Source organism: Hermetia illucens, chromosome 3 (assembly GCF_905115235.1).
Source record: "Hermetia illucens chromosome 3, iHerIll2.2.curated.20191125, whole genome shotgun sequence".
In the NCBI taxonomy this organism is placed as follows: domain Eukaryota; kingdom Metazoa; phylum Arthropoda; class Insecta; order Diptera; family Stratiomyidae; genus Hermetia; species Hermetia illucens.
The window spans coordinates 98,475,591-98,500,499 of NC_051851.1; the positions used below are offsets into that span (position 1 = coordinate 98,475,591).

Genomic DNA, 24,909 nt, shown 5'->3' on the forward strand with positions numbered 1-24,909 from the left:
GAAAAGCCCTACCCACCGGACATCATCTCTTTTGTGCTGCAAAAATTCAAGATTTACCTACGTAGCCTTCTTGGCCCCTTTAATATTCCGTTTAAAATGTTATTCATGATCAAATTAATAAGAGGCTTTTCTTCAAATGTAAAACATCGATGTAACATTGGCCTAAAAAATTAAATTTTCTGGGGCAAATAATTCGGACTAAGCTGAATTCTGTGACCTTAATACGCGAGAGTGACATCTCGTGGGAATGACTCTCACGCTAATATTACAGCAGCCTCGGTGTGGATAATAACCTTGGCAGGGCTGCAAGTACATTGAAAGCTATCGCGTCATTAAGTTGGGGCAAGAAGACTATACACAGGAGGTGAAACTGGCTATGCAAGCCTTGAAGTTTTGCGGAACAGAAAATATAGCGTCCGGTGGCCGGGGCTTTTCAGTCAGGATCGCAGTTGCGTTCTGTGCATCATTATTGAAATCGCTTAACATTTGTATGGTGATATTAGTGCATCTAGCCAGGTTTGATATATACATTTTCCAGCTTGGTGTAAAAACCAATTGTAGCAGTCGGCGATCCGAATAATATTGCGATGACACTTTATAAATATCCTATTGTATTTTTGCATGAATGTATTGGTTGCTTACAGCTGGTTCCTTAGTTACATGGATTCTCACGCACAGAAGTGGTATAGAAATAGGACACACAATACATTAACACTTGCGCAGGACGCACTGGCATCTTGACTCGGGCTCAAACCGGATAATTCATTTTTTGTCCTGCTTTTTTTGCCAAGTTTCACCTCCTGTGTATTGTCTTCTTGATTTGGGTAGATTTATGACTAGCGACTAATCCTGGCTAACACAAATTTCCAGAAGACTTTGTATCAACCCACCCAATACTTCTCTGCTTGCATAAACAGTTACGGAGATCATTTAAGGCGGCTGCACTTTTTAGCGGAGATAGCAGCATCACTAACAAAAATTGCGATGACACAATAGTCGAAATATTTAAAAGGAGTATACACGACTTTCACCACTGGTCCCAACTAAAATGGTTGATTCTACTATAAATCCGTTTGCAAGAAGTACAAGGCAATAGTCATCTCGTCAAAACGTAGAGAGGTCCGCTGTCTCAGTACAGAAAGGGATCATTTGTGAGAGAGAAAAAGCATAAGGGATGGTAATAGTTCTGGCAGCCAGAAAGAAGACGCATCATCATGCAGGAAGTTGGAGAAAGCGCCACGAGAAAATTTGCAAATTTTGAACTGCGTGACACTCCCTTGTCAGGAAAAAATATTCACGAGCTCGCCAACCAGGCGGGAACGCAAGTCATATTAGCAGGGTGGCTGGGTATCACCTGAAATACAAGGGCAAAAGAAAAAAGGTTACCCAGGAAGTGCAGACTGGTCTTACGAAAAATTAAGCCTGGTAAGTGTAGCTATCTTAAATGCAATCAATTGTGGCTCCAAAATCGTTTCCATTTAGTCCGGCTGTGTAGTTAGCCGGAATCAGATAAACGCAATATTGTTCAATTAACCGTCCGTTATATAATTGTAAAATTGTTATGATTATCCCTCAAGGCATGAATTTAAAAAAAAATGCTCAAAAATGAATGAATTTTTGTAAATTATTCGTAGAAACAGAGAAGAAGTAATAATCGAAGGTTTAATTTTCGTTTATTAAGGAATTCGGTGATCTTTGATTGTGTAAGTTGTATTAGTTTAGTTGATTTCTTTAAAATGGCTTTCTCAATCAATTCAAGATGGGTTTCAGAAAGTGCAGGTAATGCTTCACCATATGCAGATGTTAGTTTTATACTTTCAATTTCTGGAGCTTTTTCGTCTTCGTTATCGCCTTCAGTTATGTCGGTGTTACATTCCATCACCTCTGCTATAATTTCCTCACATGAAATCTTTCGATAGTCCTCAAAATTTGTATCGGACAAAAGGTATTCTCCAAATTCATCTTCCGAAATTGGCAAATCAATGACTTCTTCATCAAGTTGTGCGGGACTTCCACTATTCAAATTGACGAACCCTGCCTTTTTGAAACAGTTGGTATTATGGTGGGAGCGACTACTAACCGTCAAAATCTTTTAGCAAGTTTTGCAGCTTCTAACGCTAAAAGCGGTTTTCTTACAAGATGTGTACGGTAATATGTGAAACACTTTATTACTGCTTGATCGTGTGCTGAATCAAACTGGTTATATTTGAAGGAAAAAAACTATTTTAAAATTGACAAATGGTTTTTATTTTGTGGCAGTTTGCGATTACCACTACAACCAATTCAATAATAATATGGTGCAGGCACTGTATACCTCTAAAATAGTGAGCTTCTTTTGCACTTCTGATCATAAAAATTTTCCCACCAGGAAAGTTTACTGACGTTTCGTCTAGGGCAGAGGCAACTCATCAGATGCTGCCTCATCTCTCAACCGAAAATGGCAACAGATGGTAATCGCTCCTTTATATATAATCGCAAACGTGACTGCGAATTATATTGCCATACATTCAAACCTACACTAGGCCGAAGTGAAATTCTTGTTGAGGATGCAGGGGCTCCTGGGTCCGCATCCACTTGATGAGAGACCGGACAAATGGAGCGATTACATCATGTTGCCACTTTCGGTCATGCTGCTGCTGGAGAAGTGCTGGGCTAAGGGAGGGGCAGGAGCATTTCGTGTTACAAGTATAGGAAACGCGGGAACAAAGCGAAGAATTGTACATCAGAAAAATGTTGTGTTTTTTGCAAGAACCGCAGTCAACAGGAAGAAGACTTGGCTCATGTTCTCAATTCCGGATAGTGCCACGTCGTCAAAAAATAGCTGCAAAAAGTGAAAATGAAGTCAAGCACCCTGATCCATATCATTCAAAGGAACATTCAAGAAGATCAATCAGCTGTTGCTCCTCAGTGAGCAGTACCGAAATAGGAGTTCACCATTGTGGTATGCCGATATATCTGGCATTTCTGCCAACTGGGTGAAGGATACGGTCAACTTGCCTGTGCAGAGGCACGACCGAGAAGATGTTTCGTTTGCACTTGTTGTGTACGGTTTTCGGGATAGGCTCGGCGCCTTAGAGAGCGAGATTCAAAACGCTGAAGGGAGAGTTTTAGTGGGAAGACTTTAACGCTAGATCCCTTGGATGGGACATGGCTTAATCAGGTTCTCGGGATGCACAAATTTTGGAAATGGTCGCCAAGCTGGAATTTATTGCCATAAATGTCGGTAGCATTGCGTCAGTGTGTTCGGATAGCTGAGTGGTTGGAGCGCAAGGCTGTCGTACGGAAGGTCGCGGTTCAAATCTCACTGGTGACAGTGGGGTTTGTATCGTGATTTGACGTCGGATAGCAGTCGACTCAGCTGAGAGTGAGTTCCTGAGTCAAATCAGAGTAATAATCTCAGGCGAGCGCAATGCTGACCAGATTGCCTCCTACTGGATTCTGTAATCCTGTAGTGTACCGTTGCGGTCTGTAATAAAGTGCTCTAACACACTTTAAAGTCCTGATCCAATATGGATTCTTGCTGAACAGCACAGTCGCCATTGTTAACAAATGTTGCTCCTTGTGACGGTAGACAAAGAATACGCCTTCAATTCTGCAAGGTAATGCGACATACCTGCCTTCAGTAAGGAGATGTAACGCAAGTGGCTAACGCAAATAGAATGGTCTCGGAGCCAGCAGTAATGGTGATAGCAGAAGTTATCACAATCACTTTTTTGTTATAGAGAGGTGGTCAATATACCTCAGAAGAGGAGAGGGAAATCAAGAAGACGTCGCTTGTAAAGAGAGTAGTGAATTCGTACTTTCAGTGCATGGCAGCAATACTGGAGAAAAGAATCGAAGGGTAGAGGGACCGCTCATCTCATCAAAGACGTGAGATCGTAGGCTATTTGAAACCACGATAAGGTTGGCCATTACCTAATGCAGTTGCTTAGCGGATCCGGTTTTTTTTCGACAAGTTCACGAGTAATTTAAAATAATCCAAGAAATCAACTCTTGATGGGCAATCGTAGGTTTGAATTATAGAATTGCTGGGAGCTTATAATTGGTACTTTGTAGGTGACCACAGTCTCCGTGCCTTGTTTCGAGGTATAACCAAGACTTGCCCGCCAGTGTCGATAAGGGTTCTCTAACCAAAAATTCCGTTTAGCATAATCAGAAGTTTCTTGCCCTGGTTAGGAGCCCCTGCCATCTAACAGTGAGTGGGCGGCACTTCTGTCGAACCCAAGTGAATGATCCGCTATTTGATGGGTTCCTGTTAAATTTATTATAGGTTGTATGTTGTAGTCAGATACCTTGGCGATGGCATCCAAGGTACAGGTAGGGAAAACGAATTTGAGTACCGAGTCCCGAGCTATTGGATGCAGGTGTTTTTTTATCGCCACGAAAGGCATAATAAGGGTCAGAATCGTTGCCTTGATGGTTTCAGGTTCCTCTCCGCATGAGGATTCCATGCCAAGTTGAAGTGTGTAGATAAAGTTCAGGAGGCACGTACTATACAAGCCGAACTTAGTACGGTCTCGAGTAATATGCTGTCGGCAAGTGATATTTATTTAAAAGGACTGAAGTTTAGGATATTCCCTGCGGGAAGTAGGAAAAGCCCTTTTGATACCGGCTGTTTGAATAACAGGTGCGTCACCTGGGGATCAATATTTATGATTTGATTTTAAGATAAACCGAGTCGTTAGAAACGGGGAACAGAAACAATTATCAATGTGTCAACTGCGATTGTGATAAACATTGAATTGAAAGATGGAGCGATAACCATTGACGGTTAAAGGAGGAAATAGGAAATAGTGATGAGAGGAGGATGAAAGGCAGGAGAAGATATTAAACAGAGGAAACGCACGAGACAGCAGGACAAGTGAAATAGACTTATGAAATTATGAACAGAATCCACTTTATTGGTAACATGCAAGCAATGGGGTAAATGGTTACTACGATGTGAATAAATAATAGAGACTTCGGAAATATAAAGTACCACTATAGAAATAATTGTGATACGATAAGTGTTCCCAAAAGTATTTACAGAATAATAGGTTCCGTCAAACTGGAATAGCTGGAAAAATTCACTTTCCTTGCAATTTCAAAAATTTGTTAGCAAAATGGACGTCGACCTCCTGTAGGAGCAAAGTGCTATCAGAGTAAAGTATCCGACATTTCAAAAGCGTAATGTATTGATCGAAAAAGAATGGGGTATCAAATTTCATACACTCTAAGAAAGCCTTTTATTCGGTAGAACGTGGGACGATTTCCGAAGCCATTTCACTGGAAATATATACAAGAACAATGACGTAGTGAGTCATTCTCGTGGAAAAAACAGGAAGGTCTTCTCAGTCAAAAAGCAATTAAAACTGTTCTGATTGGACCTTGGAAGAAGTCTTTAAAATGCTTGACCGGGAGCAAAAAGTTATTCGAATTACAAAAGGCATCGAGGTGGAAAATGTCGGGATCTGAAAACCCTATGAAAGCATAATACTCGTATGTAATGTAATGGAAACTGGCAGAAGTGCAAATAAGTTGAGCAATTAGAAATAAATGTGGCACAAGCTATTACTTTCCAGGTAAAGCAGGTCGTAGGCTTGCAGTTAGATGCAAAAAAGTATTTGAAATCAGTTCTTAAAATAAAAATAGTGCAACAGTATTAATTTTAAGTATTAACGGGTCTCATTTGTCTGTCGAGAAAGAGAGACGAGATCAATAACCCAGACAACTCAACTGCAGTAGGAAGAGTTTACTAAGGAATAGAACGTAAAAGCTAAATGCAAATAAAAACAATAGAAAATAGTGGTTTTTATTGTTTTTAGGTACTCAGTGCCAAACAATTAGAGTCAAACACTTCGCTCAGCAGCGTAAAATCAGGGACCTGCAGAGAATAATGCACGTCTTTGGACAAGCCAAATACGCAGGACTTTGAGACAATATTTTTACACTATATGTATAGCTTTAAAATTGTAACTACTTTCTTTATTAATAAACAATATGTCGGGTTTCTTAAGAAATAAATGATGGATTTCAAATTCATTCCACTTCAGCTCCACCGGTATCCTCTCACTTGACTTTTTCCATTGCATACTTGCATCTTCTCGCTTTAGCAGGTAGAGATATTATCATTATCATCATTAACGGCGCAACAACCGGTATCCGGTCTAGGCCTGCCTTAATAAGGAACTCCAGATATCCCGGTTTTGCGCCGAGGTCCACCAATTCGATATCCCTAAACGCTGTCTGGTGTCCTGACCTACGCCATCGCTCCATTTCAGGCAGAGTCTGCCTCGTCTTCTTTTTCCACCATAGACATTCCCCTTATAGACTTTCCGGGCTCGATCATCCTCATCCATACGGATTAAGTGACCCGCCCACCGTAACCTATTAAGCCGAATTTTATCCACAACCTGACGGTCGTGGTATCGCTCATAGATTTCGTTGTTATGTAGGCTACGGAATCGTCCATCCTCATGTAGGGGACCAAAAATTCTTCGGAGGATTCTTTTCTCGAACGCGGCCAAGAGTTCGCAATTTTTTTGCTAAGAACCCAGGTTTCCGAGGGATACATAAAAACTGACAAGATCATTGTCTTGTACAGTAAGAGCTTTGACCCTACGGTGAGACGTTTCGAGCGAAACAGCTTTTATAAGCTGAAATAGAACCGTGCGCGGATTTCATCATCGTAGCTGTTATCGGTTGTGATTTTCAACCCTAGATAGGAGAAATTATCAACGGCCTCAAAGTTGTATTCCCCAATCTTTATTCTTCCCGTTTGACCAGTGGGGTTTGATTTTGTTGGTTGGTCGGTTTTCGGTGCTGACGTTGCCACCATATACCTTGCCTTCATTGATGTGCAGCCCAAGATCTCGCGCCACTTGCTCGATCTGGATGAAGGCAGTTTGCACGTCCCGGGTCGTTCTTCCCATGATGTCGATATTGTCAGCATGGGCCAGTAGTTGGGTGGACTTAAAGAGGATCGTACCTCTTGCATTTACCTCAGCATCACGGATCAATTTCTCCAGGGCCAGGTTAAAGAGGACGCATGATAGGGCATCCCCTTATCGTAGACCGTTGTTGATGTCGAATGGTCTTGAGTGATCTTGCTGTTTTTATCTGGCCTCGCACAGGGTCAGCCTAATCAGTCTTATCAATTTCGTCGGGATACCGAATTCTCTCATGGCCGTGTACAGTTTTACCCCGGCTATGCTATCATAGGCGGCTTTAAAGTCGATGAATCAATGGTACAACTGGTGTCTATATTTCAACAATTTTTCCATCGCTTGCCGCGAGAGAGAAAATCTGATGTCCGTCGTCTTCAGCTGGCGGGATCTCCAACTCGTCGATGTTCTGGTTGTTCAGTAGCTCATCAAAGTACTCAACCCATCGCTCCAATATGCCCCCCTCTAGGTAGAGATATATCCAATTTTTCTCCCTGCCTGATTGAATAAGTCGGGATCCGAAAATTGGACGTTTCATGTATGAAAGATTTTGTTACCTTCGCTGGAAAGACGGGAGAGGTGTATTGACATTTGCTTTATACAAGGTGCTAAATGATATGACATCGCTGAAAATGGCTACAAACTTCTCTATTTTGGTAGACAATATATTCAATATGGTGTCGGCATTGCCGTCTTTAGTCGTAAAATTTCTTTAGTGGACTTTTCACTAGCCTTTGCCTAGTTCACAAGCGGGTTCGGCTCGTCGTGATCGTTTGCGGCATTTTGTTCTGTCAAAGTCGCGAGGCTTTCAAATCTCCATCCAATGTATCAGACGACCGTTGTTTCGGCTGGCCTTTTGGTCACTTTTTTGGTCATATCGACTTGGATGTGCAACGCAATCTTGGCAAGTAAATTCTCGTTATCGTTAGCGTTGGCAAGTAAATTCTCGTTAGCGTGGGCATACCATCGAAGACGCCTTTCTGGCAATTTTTTCACGTTCGGTGCAACCCCATATCGATCGCGGATATTCTCATTTCGGATGTGATCACCGTGACCACTAGTTCAACGCAATATCTTTCTCTCCATTACAGCGAGTAAATTTTAGATTTGAGGCGTAACGAGCCAGCCGATGAATATAACGTTATTGCGAGCCATCTCAATGGTGATGTGGATGAAAATCAACCCGGCAACAGCTGCCATGATTGAAAACGGTGTCGAGAACACAAAAAGGGTGGCGAGCGTATAATCGAGTTTACGGCTTAGTACTTGATTGATAGACGATTTATCTGCATTTCATCTCATTTGCATTTTATGGTGGAAAAAATAAAACAAAAATTGGCTATACTCTCATAAGGCACCGCAATTTTATCATCGTCACCTGAGCACCTGAGCTCTGGAAAGCGAACACTTGGGGCCCCTGGAAAGCCAACATTTGGGGCCCAGCACTGTAGCTCAATGAATTTTTTGATCGGATTATTGGGAAGGGTAGGACACCATTTGACTGACAAGAAAATACGGCCGTTACAATGTGAGAAAAGAAAACAGGTTCGGCAGAATGTTCAAATTACCTCCGATTTGATTGCTATCCCATACCATGAATATTTTTGATCTTATTCTCTACAACAGTTCCAATAATAGTGAGCCAAGCCAGTTTAGTCAAGAACTGCGAAGCCACAGGCGCAATACACGCTGCGCTGTTACTCATGTGGAAATACAGTGGGAAGCATCGTCATCTCTATATTGCATTGCAGGACCTAGGGATCTTGTGCCGCACAAACTGATTTCGTGTGCTCTACGAAAACACATTGTGCCCGAGGAACCCGATTTTGATATTCCGGATCAATATGCCTTATGAATTTGCTGCCTAAATCAGCACAAATTGGATGAAGTGGTGTTTCAAACCTGGTATTTTTTGAGATCAACATATCAACGAGCGCTTTACCGCAGTGCGGTCCGCCCTGTCGCCCGCCATGATTCTGACGGTTGGTCGACTAACAAAGGCAATGAATGCCTTGTGTAATGGAAACATCATTGTTGTGCATATGTTACAAGGATCAGTCAAATATAATTGGGAGAAAGCTTAAGCCTTTCTCAAAAGATGTTGTTGGCGAATACTGGGGAGGATTTCCATGTGGAAAATCAGCGATTGATCAGATACTTACAGCAAAATATATATTGGACGAATGTTGGAATAAGTAGATGCCCATCATTGACTTGAAACAGACTTAAGACAGTATCGATCGGTACTGTACAAAATATTTCCCGAATTTGAAGTTCCAGAGAAACTAGTAAGACCAGATCAATATAAATACAAAACCCATCCCAAATAGTGGCCTATGCTAATGATCTAAATATCCTGATGCAATCGATAAAGTGCGCCAAGGAATCCCTGATGAAGTTTGACGAAGAAGCAAAGCAAGTTGGCTTAAAAATAAACGAAGGGAAAACCAAAACCATGACCCAAACCAGAAAAAAGGCGCCAAATGGACAAACACTAAAAGATTACAACTTCAAACAATTGGATTGGATGGAATATTAAGGATAACAACAACAACGAAATAGACGAAATCAACAGGTGTATGATGATTGCCAACCAAACATTCTACCTCGTACTACCAATTCTGAAAAATAAAAATTTATATAAGGAAACAAAATTCACAGTACTTTGATTCGGTCCGTCATGTGTTGTGGTAGCGACGCCGAATCTGGCCGGAGAGGAAAATATCAATGCTTGCGGAAGTCCAGCCTTTAGGAGGGAAAAACACTACCCCATTTCGCTTGTATAGACACTTTCCTTAAATTCCACACAAAATCATGTCTTTTGCTAGATGAGTGGGGTTTAATAGTCTGCATATGTCCGCAAAATTTAATCTCAACAGACGTAGGCATCTCTAAGCAAAGTGAGTGTCTACATCCTCCTACTAAAATGGATTGAAAAATCGCTGGGAAATTTCCAATCGATATCGTTTCTGCTCCAATGGTAAGGAATGTATAATTCATCAAGCGCATACTTAGCAATAACCCAAACCCACTACCGTCCAACAATTTATTGGACACCCTCGCAACCAATTTTTAGTCCTTCATCGATCATGCGCCTATTTTCTTCCATGAGATTTTGCATGTGTCTTTTATAATTGTCTCTGGATGGGAACTTTGGCTCTGTTCTCGACCTTAAGAAAATTGTTTGTGCACCTCGGATTCCACGGGAAAATAGGGGTTTTACCAAAACCTGACTGTAATTCATTGTTCTAGACGGAAGTGTATCTATTGCTCCCTCGTGGTATCTTTAATACTACAGATATACGGAAGGATTCGGTTCTGCCTCTTTTCCTGGCAATACGGGCTTCCTGTGAATCGAACCTTCTAGAATCTTTGAGAAAATTAGTCCTGTTTATATTTGCTACGTCCTCATATTTCGATTATACATATCCGTGAATAGGCTGACAATATGAAACGTTTGCGCGGGGGAAGATGCATGAACAAGTACTTAAAGACCATGGCAATCAACCAAGAAGGAAAGCAAGGAAATGTGAGGACGATTCAGTTAGTGAAGCTTATAGGGCACGATAATGCGATCGATGTAATTGAAAGCTGTGTACCAGGGAATAGGGATAGATACATATTAGGTCTTCGCCCAAACACTGCCTGTCTAAGTCAAACCAGCTCAAGCCAAAGTGTAAGTATGTACGTACTGCTTTGGATATGGTGAGTGTGGAGTATTGTACAGAAGGTAACAGCTGACTGAGCCTGTAAAAAGCTGGGCGGAAAGATTAACAACAATTTTCTTTTTCGTTTGTGCAGGTTGATGTCTGGGTCGCCCGGGGACATGAAAGCCCTGGGGGGTTTAACGTGACTATCTGCCCTGAGGCGTAATACCACGGTCCTCTTCGGACACGGATTGATTTTGGGACCACAATCAGAGCCCCGCCATGCAAGCACAGCGGTCCTGGTTTATACTGAGTGCAAGCTCAGCATGCATACCAGTGAATGCGATGCCTATCTAACACCTCTGCCGCAACTAAGGGGTACGGCACCCGAGTTGTACAGCGCAACTCCACGCTCGAGCTCCGAGGAGTTCTGCCCGCGATGGAGACATAACCACAACCACTATGAAACCCCCACTAGGGGACCAACCGCAAATAACCGGGCCGAGAACACATCCTCCAGGAATTCTCCTGGAGCATATGCTGTCAGAGGGCGATCCCGTTTCCCATGGTACCAGATAACCTACGGTGAAGCTTCGTGGCAGAGCCACTTCAGATGAGTCCCTTACAGACTCGGGTCTGATCGCTCTCCTCGAATACGTGGGGACCGTCCGGGGACAGTGGATTTTAGAGATGGGAAGCCGTGTATTGCCACGATTGCTTCTTAGTGTTGGGTCGTGATCGGGCTTTCTTTAATGTCGTTGGCCATCGCGTAAGAAGATTCGAGTCCATTGATGTCGCTAATAGACCCGCTAATCATTGTTGCGGGAGCACTGTCTATCGTACTCAAGAAAGCAGCACTGTTTATGATTTCATTTGGCATTGGGCTTTGCAAAATCGGTGCTGGGATATTGATGCTACTGCTTGCATTTCTTGGTTACCTGATCGTTGCGGAGTTTGTGGTTGCCGCTGCTGTTGGCTTTGCGAGGTTGCCTTGGAACGTCTCTTTATACTATTGGTTTCTGTAGCCCGGGCAAATGCCTATATTGGTGTCTGCACCTAAAAGCAACCGTATTTTCATGTTTCGGTCGGACGTAGACAGACATCGTGAAGGGGATGAAACGGGGTCCTTTTGCATTCCTCGAAGTCCAATTACGTGGTTTCGTGCATTTGAGAATTTCGAATGGAACCTGCAGTGATACCAATATATACTATCGGGACGAAGATTTTTGGAGCTGCGCTGTGTACGTGATCTGAACCGAGAGCGCTGAGATTTCCGTCCGCATGAATTCTCGCAGTGAATCCGCCGTTTAATTGCGCGTATTTCCGCGCGGAGCTTCGCGAGTCGGCTAATTGCAGGCGGCGGAGGAGCTGGGAGGATTTATGGTCACCCGTCCATGGCCTGCATTCTTTTCTCCCGGCATACCGCGATGGAAGCACTGCTATGACTTGGAAATATTGCTATTGTGGGTCTGTTATGTTACACTTCACAAAGCTTGCCTCTTTTATTTGGAACCAAATTTCGGGCTCCTGGGGATTGAATGATTGATGTACATATTCGCGTCCATATTCCCCTCCTCTACTGTACCACAGTTCGCATGACGTGGGTTCCGTACAATTGCACGGAATCAAAAAAAATAAAGCGATTTGAGTCTTCGAAGAATTCCCTTTTTCAACGTCACACGTTTTGGGGTAATTTGCTCTTTCCTGTAAGTAAAAGGGAAACTGGAGCCGAAAAAACATGGCGAGGGAATAGTTGTGGTGTGGGGCTGTTAGGGAGTGTATTTTGTGGTTATTTGATAGTCATCGAGGGTAATATGGAAGCAAATATGTACACCAACTGTACGTCTCTTTTGCATTTTGTAAAATACAGTAGAAATTAGGAGTCTGGGGTTAGTAGCGGTAATCGAAACTACTATTCTAATTCTTAAAGTTACTGAAAATTAGATCTAACCATTTGTTATTTTGAAAAAGCGGAAATCGAAATAACCTGCTATAAACAATTGCCACAAATTAGGTTAAAATCGATTGTGTTAAAGATTGACTGACAGTTTTCATTTTCTTTCCCAGAAAACTTGATTGGTAGATTGAAGTCTCCAAAGCTAATAATTTTGTCTACTTTGTTCATGATAGCGGAGACGAAAGAAAGAATGGTGCATATATGCCTCACTACAACTAGCTTTATCGGGGCAGGGGACACGTAAGCAACACCAATATCTACGAGTGTATCTTGTTCTAATTGGCAGTAACAAGTTCAGATTCCAGATAACGGAAGGGGTACGAGGCAATACATCTAACACTATCTTGAGTAAAATTAGTAGAGGCCAGCTGGGAAAACTTCACCATACCTTACCTCACCTTTTCGTCAAGGAAGCTAACAAAACATTGACTCGGTCCTTCAAGTCGCCCGCCAAGAACGTCTCGAATTGGATTGACTCAACGGCAACGATCTCGTAAACGAAACGCGGATTATTCTATTGCCATCTGGAACGTGGGATCCTTGTACAGATCAGCAGCAAAAAAAGCCCTATTACAACAGGTGGAAAAATAACAAAGAGAAGCTTATGAGAAAGCGAGATTTTAGAGTCTCATTTTTAATTGATAAGAAAATGAAGCCAAAAAATGTTTAATAGTATTGGGAAGGAAAAGGAAAAGAGCGGTCGGTGCATTACACCGAAGGAGTAAGTTGTTCTCCAAATTGGTGCCGCCCGCTATTAACTAAATGGCGGGCCCAGGACCACTCTATCCCAAAAAAGAAATACATCGGGAACAAGGTGTGGCTAAAATTTTTGTCAAAAGAAGTCTAGAAGAAACGTGGTTATTAGCTTCAGATGCTTCCCACATATTCGACTTACAAAAGGACTTAGGCGACACCGAATGACAAGAGCTGTAACCAAACTGAAAACCTGCCGCACATTCCGTTGCGGTATGACTCATATCATTATTTAGTGAAAGCCACCTATTGATGCTGTAAATCCATTAGTCAGATTAACCTCTATGCTTTTTAAGTTTTTGTGTGAAACAAAACCTTGTTAGAATGGAGTCGATGTCTGTCTGTCTGTCACACCCGATTTATTTGGAAACGGCTCGACCGAGTGTCACGAAAATTGGTAAGAGCATGTGATCTGTTGTTCCCTATACATGCAGAAAGTGGCGCCATTTTGTGTTAAGTTTAAGGAGGGCTCCCATACATGTGAAAAGAGGGTGCACATTTTTTTTTTCATAAAATGTGGTCATGTGTCATGTATCAAATTAAAGGGCTTAATTAGTATTTTTCGAAATTGGTTGCACATTTGATATCGAGTGAAACATAAGAGAGTGAGGGCGCAAAATACGACCATCGAAAAATGTAACAGGTCTCGTTTTCAGAACCTATCCAACCGAAAAATCTGAAAAAAATCATGGTGGTGCATCTCTACGAAATCTAGGCCTCAAAATACACCCGGTGTCGATATCTGTACAAATAAAGTTAATAATAGTACATTTCCACATTTTAGAAATTTGCCCGGCAACCGCCCTCATGTTCATTATAGAAAAACAAAGTTTAGCATGGGTGTAAGGGATAGCATAATGCGCAATTTGGCCAAGTTTTAAGAAAATCCAATTATTATTAACAAAGTTATAAGGGGTGAAGAAAAATGTTTGGGGGTTTACTCCTGGCCCGATCATTTGTGGTTCGACTCATTGTGGGAGTATGGTTGGGCGTATTATGAGTAGAGCTCCTTGTGGAGTCTAGTATGGAGTTGCGCGGTACAATTCGGGCCCGTACCCCTTAATTGCGGCAGAGGTATTAGCTAGGCCTCTTATCCATTCAGTATAAACCATTACCATTGTGTAAATTTCGGCCGTACTCTGATTTTTGTCTCTAAATCAATCCGTGTCTGAAGAGGACCGTGAGATTCTGCCAGCATGACAGGCATTTATATTAAACTCTCTGGATCTGGTCCTTGCAACTCGAATGTGTTCGTGAAATTACCATATTTTACCATATTCATCGCTCCAAATGTTGCCATTTGAAAGCATGCATCGTATTTCCGAATATGCTGTAAAAAGTGGTTGGATTCCTGAGTGGCTCCAGCAATATGTGTTAGAAGTGGATTTTGCGGATCAGTTACATTCCCAGTGGAATAACACATACCAGGCATTTCTTACTGAAACTTTAAAGCGTGAAACTATAAGCAGCATAGAGCGATTATATCAATGAGGACATTTCGGTACATTTAGTAATCATAGTCTTCATTGCAATTAAATGTTGTTTTATAGTGATTGATTCTCAATATCGAACCTGCCGTGAGCGTTCAACTTCACGTCGTGTTGTATCTTGCTCTTCGGGAATTGCAGCAGCAACGCTTTCGCTTGAAGCCCTTGAAGTGGAAACTCAAACTAGCATGTTGTTCCAATGTTTCAGCAATTCTTGAAGTAAAAGCTCTGATCCAGTCATATTTTCGGAGTGGGTTTTATTCTTCTCATATTGTAGCAGCTTTTAAAGTAGAAGTTGTGATTCATCCTATTTCCAGTTGTCGGTCTCGTTTTTAAAATATTTCAGCAGCTCTACTGGCTGAAGATTGCCAAGTATGCCTGCTTGATGTTCCAATGTCAGACTTTTTGGGTGGAATTTTCAATAATTTTCAGAATTTAATGTCTCACTAATCAACAGTCATTATTTATCTGTCTGTTAAAGCCATTGCCACGAAATCTGGTGAAAACATGTGGTCTCTAAATCCCTTTACATATAGCAAGTGGCGCCATTTTGAATCAGGTCTTATTTCTGATATTGGGTGACACATAGTCGTGTCGAGGCCCTTAAATATGAGCCCCGAAAAGTGTAACACGTCTCCTTCTCAGAACCTATCCCAAGGAAAAATCTGAAAAAATTCACAATGTTGCATCTGTACAAAATGTAAGCCTCAAAATACACCCCATTCCGATATCTGCTCAAATAAAGTAATCAATAGCAGAATACCACATTTTAGAAATTTATCCGAAACCCCCTTAAGCTTATCCTAGAAGCGCAAGTTTTGGTACCATTATGAGTGATAACATATATAAGATATATAAAAATCAATTGCTGTTTGTTTGCTTCGCTAAAACTAGAGAATGGCTGGACCGATTTGGCTCTTGAAATATTATTAATTATATTAAATAAGTTCAGGGAAGGTTTAAACATAAATAATAAGTAACGGAAAATACTAAAAACGACCATTTAATTTTTCAATACAAAATGTCTCTAACTGTGAAACATTTGATGTCTTTTTCACTTGGTTGTCAAATATTTATAGGTGCATTCAATCGAAAAAGAAAATAAATAAATAAATTTCAAGACGATTAAATTCTATCATCAGTTTGTCAGTGCGCGAGAACTTTTTTTACTGTGATTATTTTAAAATGTCAAGGAGAAGATGACCAGACTTGGGTCGTCGAAGTCAATCAAATATGCGTTGAGCTACTTCACGTACACACTGCACTAACGACCAGCGAGATACAAATAATGATAACATTCGCCTTGGTCTGGCAGAATTACGTTCCACCATGAATAATAATGAAGTAGATATGCTTAGAATGGAACAAGTCCAGGCACACCAAACACGGACGCAGTGTTCCTGTAATTTTTACAGACATAGAACAGCAATTCAGAAACGATGATTGGCTGAGTGAACGAACAATATTGGTGGCCAAAAACAAAGATGTCCATGATCTCAATACGACCATTCAGAACTTTCTTCCAGGAGAGTGGTTTTCTTACAAATCAGTTGACATAGTTAGAAACGTGGATGACGTAGTCAACTATCCCACAGAGCTTTTAAATTCCCTAGATTTGTCTAGACTACCAACTACCAACAACTAGGATCCGTTGTGGTTATGCTGTGTAACATTAATCAACCTCGACTGTACAATGAAACGGGACTGGCTCTGAAAAAGCTAATGAATAACGTCATCGAGGCCAAGATCATCAAGGGGAAAAAAAGGAGAGGATGTCTTCACCCCGCGTATACCGATGATTCCAAAAGATTTCCCATTCGATCTGAAGCGTCTAAAATTACCGGTGCGCCTGGTTTTAACGATGACCATAAATAAATCGCAAGGCCAGTCGTTGAAAGTTTGCGGAATGAGCTTCAAAGCTGAGGAAGTTGAGGAGTTTCCCTATTTCGCGCGTGGACAATTATACGTCGCGTATTCGTGAGTCAGAAAACAAACATCTTTATATATCATCATCAACGGCGCAACAACCGATATCCGGTCTAGACCTGCCTCGTCTTCTTTTTCTACCATATGTAGATATTGCCCTTTTGGGGCTGAATCATCTTCATCCATATCGATCAAGTGACCAGCCCAAGATTTTATCCACAACCAAACGGTCATAGTATCGCTCATAGATTTCGTCGTTATGTAGCAATCGTCTATTCTCATGTAGGGAGCGTAAAATTCTTCGGAGGATTCTTGTCTCGAACGCGGCCAAGAGTTTGCAGTTTTTTTGCTAAGAACCCAGGTCTCCGAGGAATACATGAGGACTGGCAAGATCACTGTCTTGTACAGTAAGAGCATTAACCCTATGGTGAGACACTTCGAGCGGAACAGTTGTTCTAAACTGAAATAGGCCCTGTTGGCTGCCAACAACCGTGCGCGGATTTCATCGTCATAGCTGTTTTCGACCCTAGATCGGAGAAATTATCAACGGTCTAAAAGTTGTAGTCTCCTATCTTTATTCTTCTCGTTTGACCTGTGCGATTCGATGTTGTTGGTTGGTTGGTTTTTGGTGTTGACGTTGTCATCTTATATCTCGTGCATTGTTGATGTGCGTTGTTGGCGTTGAATGGTCTCGTGAGTGATCCTGCTGCTTTTATCTGGCCTCGCACATTGGTCAGGGTCAGCTTAGTCAGTCATATCAATTTCGTCGGAATACCGAATTCTCTCATGACCGTGTACAGTTTTATCCTAGCTATGCTATGATAGACGGCCTTAAAGTCCAGTAGTTTTTGTATCGTTTGACGCAGAGAGGAAATCTGATCTGCTGCTGATTTTCCTGGAGTGAAGCCTCTTTGGTATTGGGCAATAATCTTCTGGCCTTATGAGGCTATCCAAAGAGGCTAAGCAAGATAGCGGAGAATATTTTATAAATGGTACTCAGCAGCAGGATATCTCTATATTTGCTGCACTGCATATCTCCCTTTTTATGTATGGGACAGATAGTGCCTCGTTGCCAGACGTCAAGCACTGATTCGCTGTCCCAAACCTTGAGTATAAGTTGATATTTAACTAATTCGGCTATAATTCCATCGGCTCCTGGCAATTCATGATTTTTAAGCCGATGGATTGCATGGACTGTTTTTTTCTATACTTGGTGGTGGCAGTATTTGTCTGTCATCTTCAGTTGGTTGGACCTCCAACTCGTCGATATTTGGGTTGTTGAGCAGTTCATCAAAATAATCAACTCATCGCTAAAATATGCCCACTCTGTCGGAAATCAGATTTTCCTTTCTGTCTCGGCAGAATGAGTATATAAGGCTTCATCCTGCTGACTTGTGGTTGCTCCCTGTACTTTTCGAGTTCATAGACCTGTTGGTTCTCCCAGGCTTCGTTTTCCTTCTGTAAAGTCAATTCTCCCCTCGACAGAGCTCGTGGTAAGTCTCCGCGCGTGCCCGTGTTCTTTGAAAATGCAACATTACTACTCGTTTTTCGTTCCATTGCAAGCTTGCACTCATCGTCAAACCAGCCGTTCCGACTTTTTTGCGACTGGGGCCAAGTATGTTTGTGGCAGTATCTATGATAACGTTCTTCAGGTGATTGTGAAGATCTTGTGTTGATGTTTCATTTCAAAGGTCTCTGTTCACTGTGGTTGTTGCGGTTTTCATTTCCCTCTTATAGATGTTACGGAGGGCTGTGCTGTGGACGGCTTCAGTATCAACTCTCACCCGATTGTCAGAGGGGATTCTGGGCGAGGTGGTTATTCGAGCCTGGAACACCATATCAACAAGATAGTGATCCGACTCTGTATTGTATGGATTGTTGCGTCAACGATTATTATTATTATTAATTATAGAAGGTCGAAATTTTGTATTTCACGTGAATTTATCGCAATCTAAGACGTGCATAGGAAATTTCTCATACAAAATGAACACAAACTCTTTATACCCGAGCCGTCCAGCTTCCAGTATTCCAATTGGTTAAATAATAAATATTAACGGGATTTAGTCCATTAATAGCAATACGCGAGATGTAAAGGAAGCCGCATTTTATTTAAGCTAATTTTGCCGCCATTATTATTATTCTGTAAGGGAAAGTCGCACCGCGTCCTTGAAGAACTATTGTGCCCCTTTTACTGGTTATAGTGTACTTATTGGTCATAGTATCTCAAGCAGGCCTGTAACCGTTAGGATGACATATACATAATTCCATTTCCGGTCGTCATTTTCGTCCGTCACCAAGTGGGTGCAGACTCAGGACTCCCAGCATCCTCAACAAGAAAGTCATCCTATGTCATTGAATACGTGGAGTAGCTATAAAAAATTAAAGGTTTCGAGGAGTAGAACAAGATTTTATATGGCTGTGGGGTAAAATTTGACCGAAATCTCCCCCATCGGAATTATTTTTCCACTGGTCACCCTTCTTTATCCAATACATCTAAAACTTCTCTTTCGCTGGGTTACAACGATCTTTTTTTAAACCAATGCCTGGAGTTTCTTCCGCACCTCTGTCACCATCGATTGAAAGTTTTCCGCTCAAATGGTTAGTTTTCTTTACCGAATACATCCACCATTTTTTTCTCGCTCGAATACGTGATATATATTCATCATTATTTTTTTACATAAAAGCTTGAGGTACGAACTGTTGAGCAAAAATAGGCTGCCCCTAATTTTTAACTCAGACCTAAAGAAAGAAACAATTTATTTTAGCAAATTTTAACGCGCGTGTGGCGCATATCTGGAGCCACAGCCTCCGGTTCTTTGTTTGGGTAGTGTGTATAGACCCCAGAGAACTGTTTTAGGGGCTTTGTACTCGAGTTTACGCCGTTCTTCGCTAAATGGACCTGCTCACTTGGACACTCTAGCAATAATTTCATGGTGAATAAGGAAACCAACCAACCGAGCCAAGGAGGTATTAATTGCTGAAACAACCCGGCATAACCAGGGTGCGTATGGCCAAATACCAAATAAGCCTAACGAAGTAATGCCAGATGGTGCGTAGATGCCAATTTAGTATTCTGTTGTGGCGGAGCGAGATGAGAAAATGCCTCCTCAGAAATTGTAAACCCCATGTACTGCAACCATTCTACAGAAAAACGTAACGACAAAGTTTCGAGAGCTATTAGAGATACTTTCCCTTATAGGCGGACATAGACCACAGCAGAAGACTTGAAAAAAAAGCACCAAAAGAGCCTCAGATAGTCCATTCCAAAGCAAAAGGAGAAAATTGCCTCTGATAGTCTTCAGGGCAACCAAACGAAGAAGGGCAAGACGAATACGAATTTCGAGACGACAAAAGAAAAGGCGTAGAAATAAAGAAGGACTAGACCTAGGTGAGCGCTGTTCATTAGATCGACGGAGGACAAAACTTTATCTTAATCCCCGAAAGTCAACTTAGGTCCGAAGAGAATTGAGAAGGACGCGTTCTGTGAGGCAGTCAAGGCAGAGAAGGCTCTGTTTTCCAGCCTAGAGCGTATATCCTCGTATCCTGAAATCCGAGAGAGAAAAAATCGGTGTTTAGGGATAAGATTTTCCAGTGTCTATCTTCCATCGAATGAGGAACTTTCGATGAAAAGTTGTTGGTTCGCAAGATGCCGTCGTAGGCATGGAGAAGCAAATCCTGGTTGGAGAAGTCAGAACATTTGAATGGGGTCTCCTCACCCTGACTCCAGTGAGAAGCGGATTCTGGAGATGGAAGAAAGTTCTTGGCTTGCAGTTTTCAATATCGGATCCACTGCAATGTTCCGGTGCGGGGTTGTCAAGGAAGCATTGCCAATTTAAGTTTCGCACTGGAATTGAGTTGAAAAAGACGTCACGACCCGAAAGTAGCCTGGAATAGATATACAAAGTGATGCTTCATGAACAGCCCAAATTAATGCTCGTTTATTCAATACTTGTCTGAAGGTAGTTTTTTTTCTATCGAACCTAAGATGAGCGTTTAAAGCAAACTAAAACGGCAACGAACAAAATTGGAGCAAGAGTTTTACCGTTAAACGGCTAATGGCAGATGCTAGGAATCTACTTTCAGCAGAACGCTTTCTTTGAGCGCGGTATAGTCCTCTTTTAGCGAGGTGCATTATAAGTGTCTTGTGCAAGTGTAGAGACGGGGAACTTTGTGGGAAGCGTTTGCCTACCATACTATCTCATAGCCGGTTGGCGTGGTGATCGCGAGAGTTTTCTCTGTCGTTTCCCTTGCAAACAAGCGCAAAACCATTTATAAATGCAAAGGGAAATAACCCAAAAAGAAATGGCTGCTCTTAAGGAACGGCGGTCCACACGTCCAATGGTGAAACGTAGATTTTTACCCATAAAACCTTGGAAACGCTTGCTGGATCACCAGCTCTACTACAAAAGCTGCCTCCATCACATCGGGTCATTATTTCTTTGGCAAGCAGTAGCTCCAAAAACAACACCACCACGAATTATCTCTCTTAATCAGGTGAGAGTGAATACTGAAGCCATCCATAACAGAGTTCTTCGTAATACCTATAATGGGTAAATGATTGCCGCAATAACCGCAGTCAATGGAGGTCCTGGAGATGTAGATCGGGAAATGTTCATCACAACACTTGAAGAACGTTATCATACCACGTTATCACAGCCACAAACATACTTGGCCCCCTTCACAAAAAAGTCGGAAGGGTGTTTCGACGAGGTAAGTAAGCTGGGATAACCAACAGGTCACCGAGCTCAAAAGAACAGGGAGCAACCTTGCCAGGCGCAAAAGTTTTACCAAAAAGCCAGCACCTCGATGCTAATCCTGCCGAGACAAAGAAGGAAATCTGATTTCCTACCTTATGGAATAGCGATGGATGGAGTACTTTGATAAACTGTTCAACAACCAAAATATTGCCGAAGTGGAGGTCAAGCAAACTAAAGACGATGGAAAAATATCGCCACCAAGCATGGAAGAAACAGCCCGTGCAATACATTGGCTTAAAGAGCATAAGTCACCAGGTGGTTAAATATGGAGACGACCAATTACGTTTCACCAAGCAGTGCATCAACTTATGACAGCGAATCAATGCCTGATGACTAGCACAATGGCATTATCTGTCCCGAACATAAAAAGGGGGTTATCAGGCAGTGCACCAATTATAGAGGTATCACATTGCCAAATACCATCTGTAAGATATTCTCCGCTATCCTGCTAGTATCCGACCCAAACACCCAAAACATCATCGGTCCATACCAAAATGATCAGATTTTCTCTCTGCGGCAAACAACGGAAAGGCTGTTGGAATATGACCAGCAAAATTTTTAATCCACTACAACGCTGCTTATGATGCGTCGCGTAGCCATATTGACGTTATGGGAAGAACAACCCAAGATGTATAATCTACCTTCATCCAGATCAAACAGACGGTGCGAGATCTTAGGCTGCACATTAATGAAAGCAAGACGAAATATATGGTGGCAACGTCACCACCAAAAATCAAAGAACCAATAACAGCAGAAGGTACTGTCAAATGAGAACAATAAAGATAAGAGACTACAACTTTGAGACCGTTGACAATGTCTTTTCTTCAGGGTCAAATTATAATCGATATCGTGCGCGGTTGTTGGCAGCCAACAGAGCATGATCAACTCCGAAAAGTCTGTAAGGAAATTATCTATTATGGTAGAAATAGACGTGGCAAACTCTGCTTCAGATAGAGCGATAGCAAAGGTTCCTAAACAACGTTTTTAGGGATGTCAAATTGGTGGACCTGGGTGCAAAAATAGAATGTCTAGAGAGATTGGGAAGGCACGATCCAATGACTGTATGTTCTGATCACACTTGGGATTGGATTCGCCAGTAATCCTATTCACAAACCGGGGAACCCTCCCCGTCAGGGAGATACTGAGGACGATGAAGATTGAGCTCAACCAGTAGAAGGACGGCTTTTTTGCAATTCTATTAATAAAGGCAGTACTGGAGGTCTTTGCCTATTTGCTTTTAATGACACTTTAACGTCCTTTTTGTCATTTTAGTTTTGCTTAACACAAAGATTGTGCTAAAGGCTTCGTGCTTAGGGTAATGACGGTCTTGCCTTGTGCTTTAACGGAATCTCTACTCGATGTTGCTATTGACATTGCCATTAGTTTCAAAGATAACAACTCATTTGACTATGAACATCTTTGAAGCTTTTAAGATTCTAACTATTTGAACTAGACTTGGTCTTTTCTGGCAGACCAGAAATACAGCAACGAAACTTTTCTTGTAGTTGATACTTCTTTCCCTTGAACAAGTAACTACTTTTTAATTTAGCACGGATCGAAGTAAAAATTCAATTGTGCGCTTGATTCTACTACTACATCTACTAACATCCTTATTACCTGAACGCTATTTTCATATAGTAAATAAGAAAACAATAGCGTACACATTCTTAATGAACATATTGTAATTGCTAGTGCACAGATTCCTGATAAAGACAGCAACCATCTTAAGCAAGGTCTTGACTCCCGCACTACCAAGGACAACTGCTTGGGGAGGACGCTCACCGTAGATTCGTTATCTGAAGTTCGACGTTTAAACGATCAATCGTTGCAATTGTGCAAGCCTAATTTCCTCGCATATAGTTTGTATGGTACATCTACAAACCACCCACTTGCGTCACAACCCATCCTTCTACAATAAATTAAGCACTGCACCCACCTTACCAGAAAAGTACCAACTGTCAAGGTCTACATTTTGGGCTCCTTTCTTAGTGAATGGAGAACTAAGAAAGGAGCCTAAACGGGCATTGGATCAACATTGTTCGCCGTTAATCAGTTCGTTTGTTTCACCGCCATCAAATGAGGAACAACTTCAAAGTACCCGAATAGTTTCTTGGAGGGGCTGCACCGCCGAACGCATGCAGTGTTATATTGGCCAAGCGATGCAATTAATGCCATCCGAGGAGCGACTTGTTGGGAAAGTCTTTTTCTGTAATTGGTAGCGCGCGATTGCAGGCGTGGGTGGTAACCTTTCCTAAGCTCTAACCGTATCCATCTTTGGCCACGTTACACTCTGCCTTCCCTCCGCCGACCATTATTTAGAGTGAAAAATTCTATTTTCAATTTCCGAGAAAGGGTGTATTCGCCGCCTATGTGCGTGCATATGCTGGTTGAGGTGGGCTGATGCCCCCCCATCGGCGGTTGCTCGGAACATTTGCCTGCTCCTAATCACTTTCCGTGCTGAACGAGTCCTATTAATATGAAATTTAGATCCCCGCGTGGGTTGGGGCGTTGGGGTCACTTGGTGGATTCTTAACGCTAGCGTACCTGGCGATATGTATCCTCGATCGTTGGAATGTAGCTCTCTCGAAACGTCCCTTTGATGAAGCGCAACACGAGTGAACTCTTGCCCACCCCGCCCGCCCCGAACACTACTACTCGGTAATCATTGCTTTGCTCTGGCATTCTACTAACTCGGTCGATCTCGCGAGCGTCGATGGCCACCACAATATCTTCTCCGCCGCGGATTTATTGGAAGGAAATCGTGAAAAAATCGTTTCTTATGCGTTTGGGTCCCTCAATTCACGATGCATGGGCAGCAATCATTCTGTGGAGCAACATCTCCCACACACACTTCACCGCGCGTCACTTTTCCCACTGAGGAAAACTGCAATTTCCCGATATCTGTTGTTGTGGGTCGGCGACATAAACTTTATCATCCCCTGGACGAATCGCTCGCCTTTGCCGTTGAACCGCGCGAGAAAACACCAGAACTGTTAGTTTCGAGGGTGGAATCGGCGAAACGGCGCAGTGTAAACATTCTTTAAGGCGAAAATCTATCCCGACGCGAATTTGCCTACATATTAGCGACAACGAAATTAGCTGAATGGTGGAGGTGACAGCTGAAAACTCCTAAAGGCAGGCTGCGAGCGAAAATTTGACAGACTGCGACATGCACCGAATAAGGAACTGACTCGCAACTACGTTTTCGTTCTTCGTGATTCATGGGGTGGAGAAAGAAATGGCAACAAGCAGCAGCCATGCGCACACCTGTCGCGGCACCCACAGCACGCCAACGGAACGTCCCGCGTGACAGGACAGCTGGGAGTTCGATTCGTTTTAACAACGGACGGAAGATGCACAATGGTCCAAGTTGCCTATTACTTACTCTGTCATTCCACACGTAGATATTGGCAGGACGGATCATACCGTTCTTCATAAAATGAATAAATTATAGAAACT

At 42.2% G+C, this 24,909-nt stretch overlaps 1 protein-coding gene across 1 annotated transcript in view; it reads right to left on the bottom strand.

The window, feature by feature from the left end:
* The window catches only part of LOC119652796 (GTP-binding protein Di-Ras2), a 37,543-nt gene extending 12,893 nt beyond the window's left edge, over positions 1-24,650 (bottom strand). The window contains exon 1 of the mRNA XM_038057118.1: positions 23,995-24,650. Within this exon, the coding sequence (XP_037913046.1) occupies positions 23,995-24,132 (138 nt within the window). The 5' untranslated portion in view covers positions 24,133-24,650. The remainder of the gene's footprint in view (positions 1-23,994) is intronic.
* Positions 24,651-24,909: the final 259 nt, after the last annotated feature.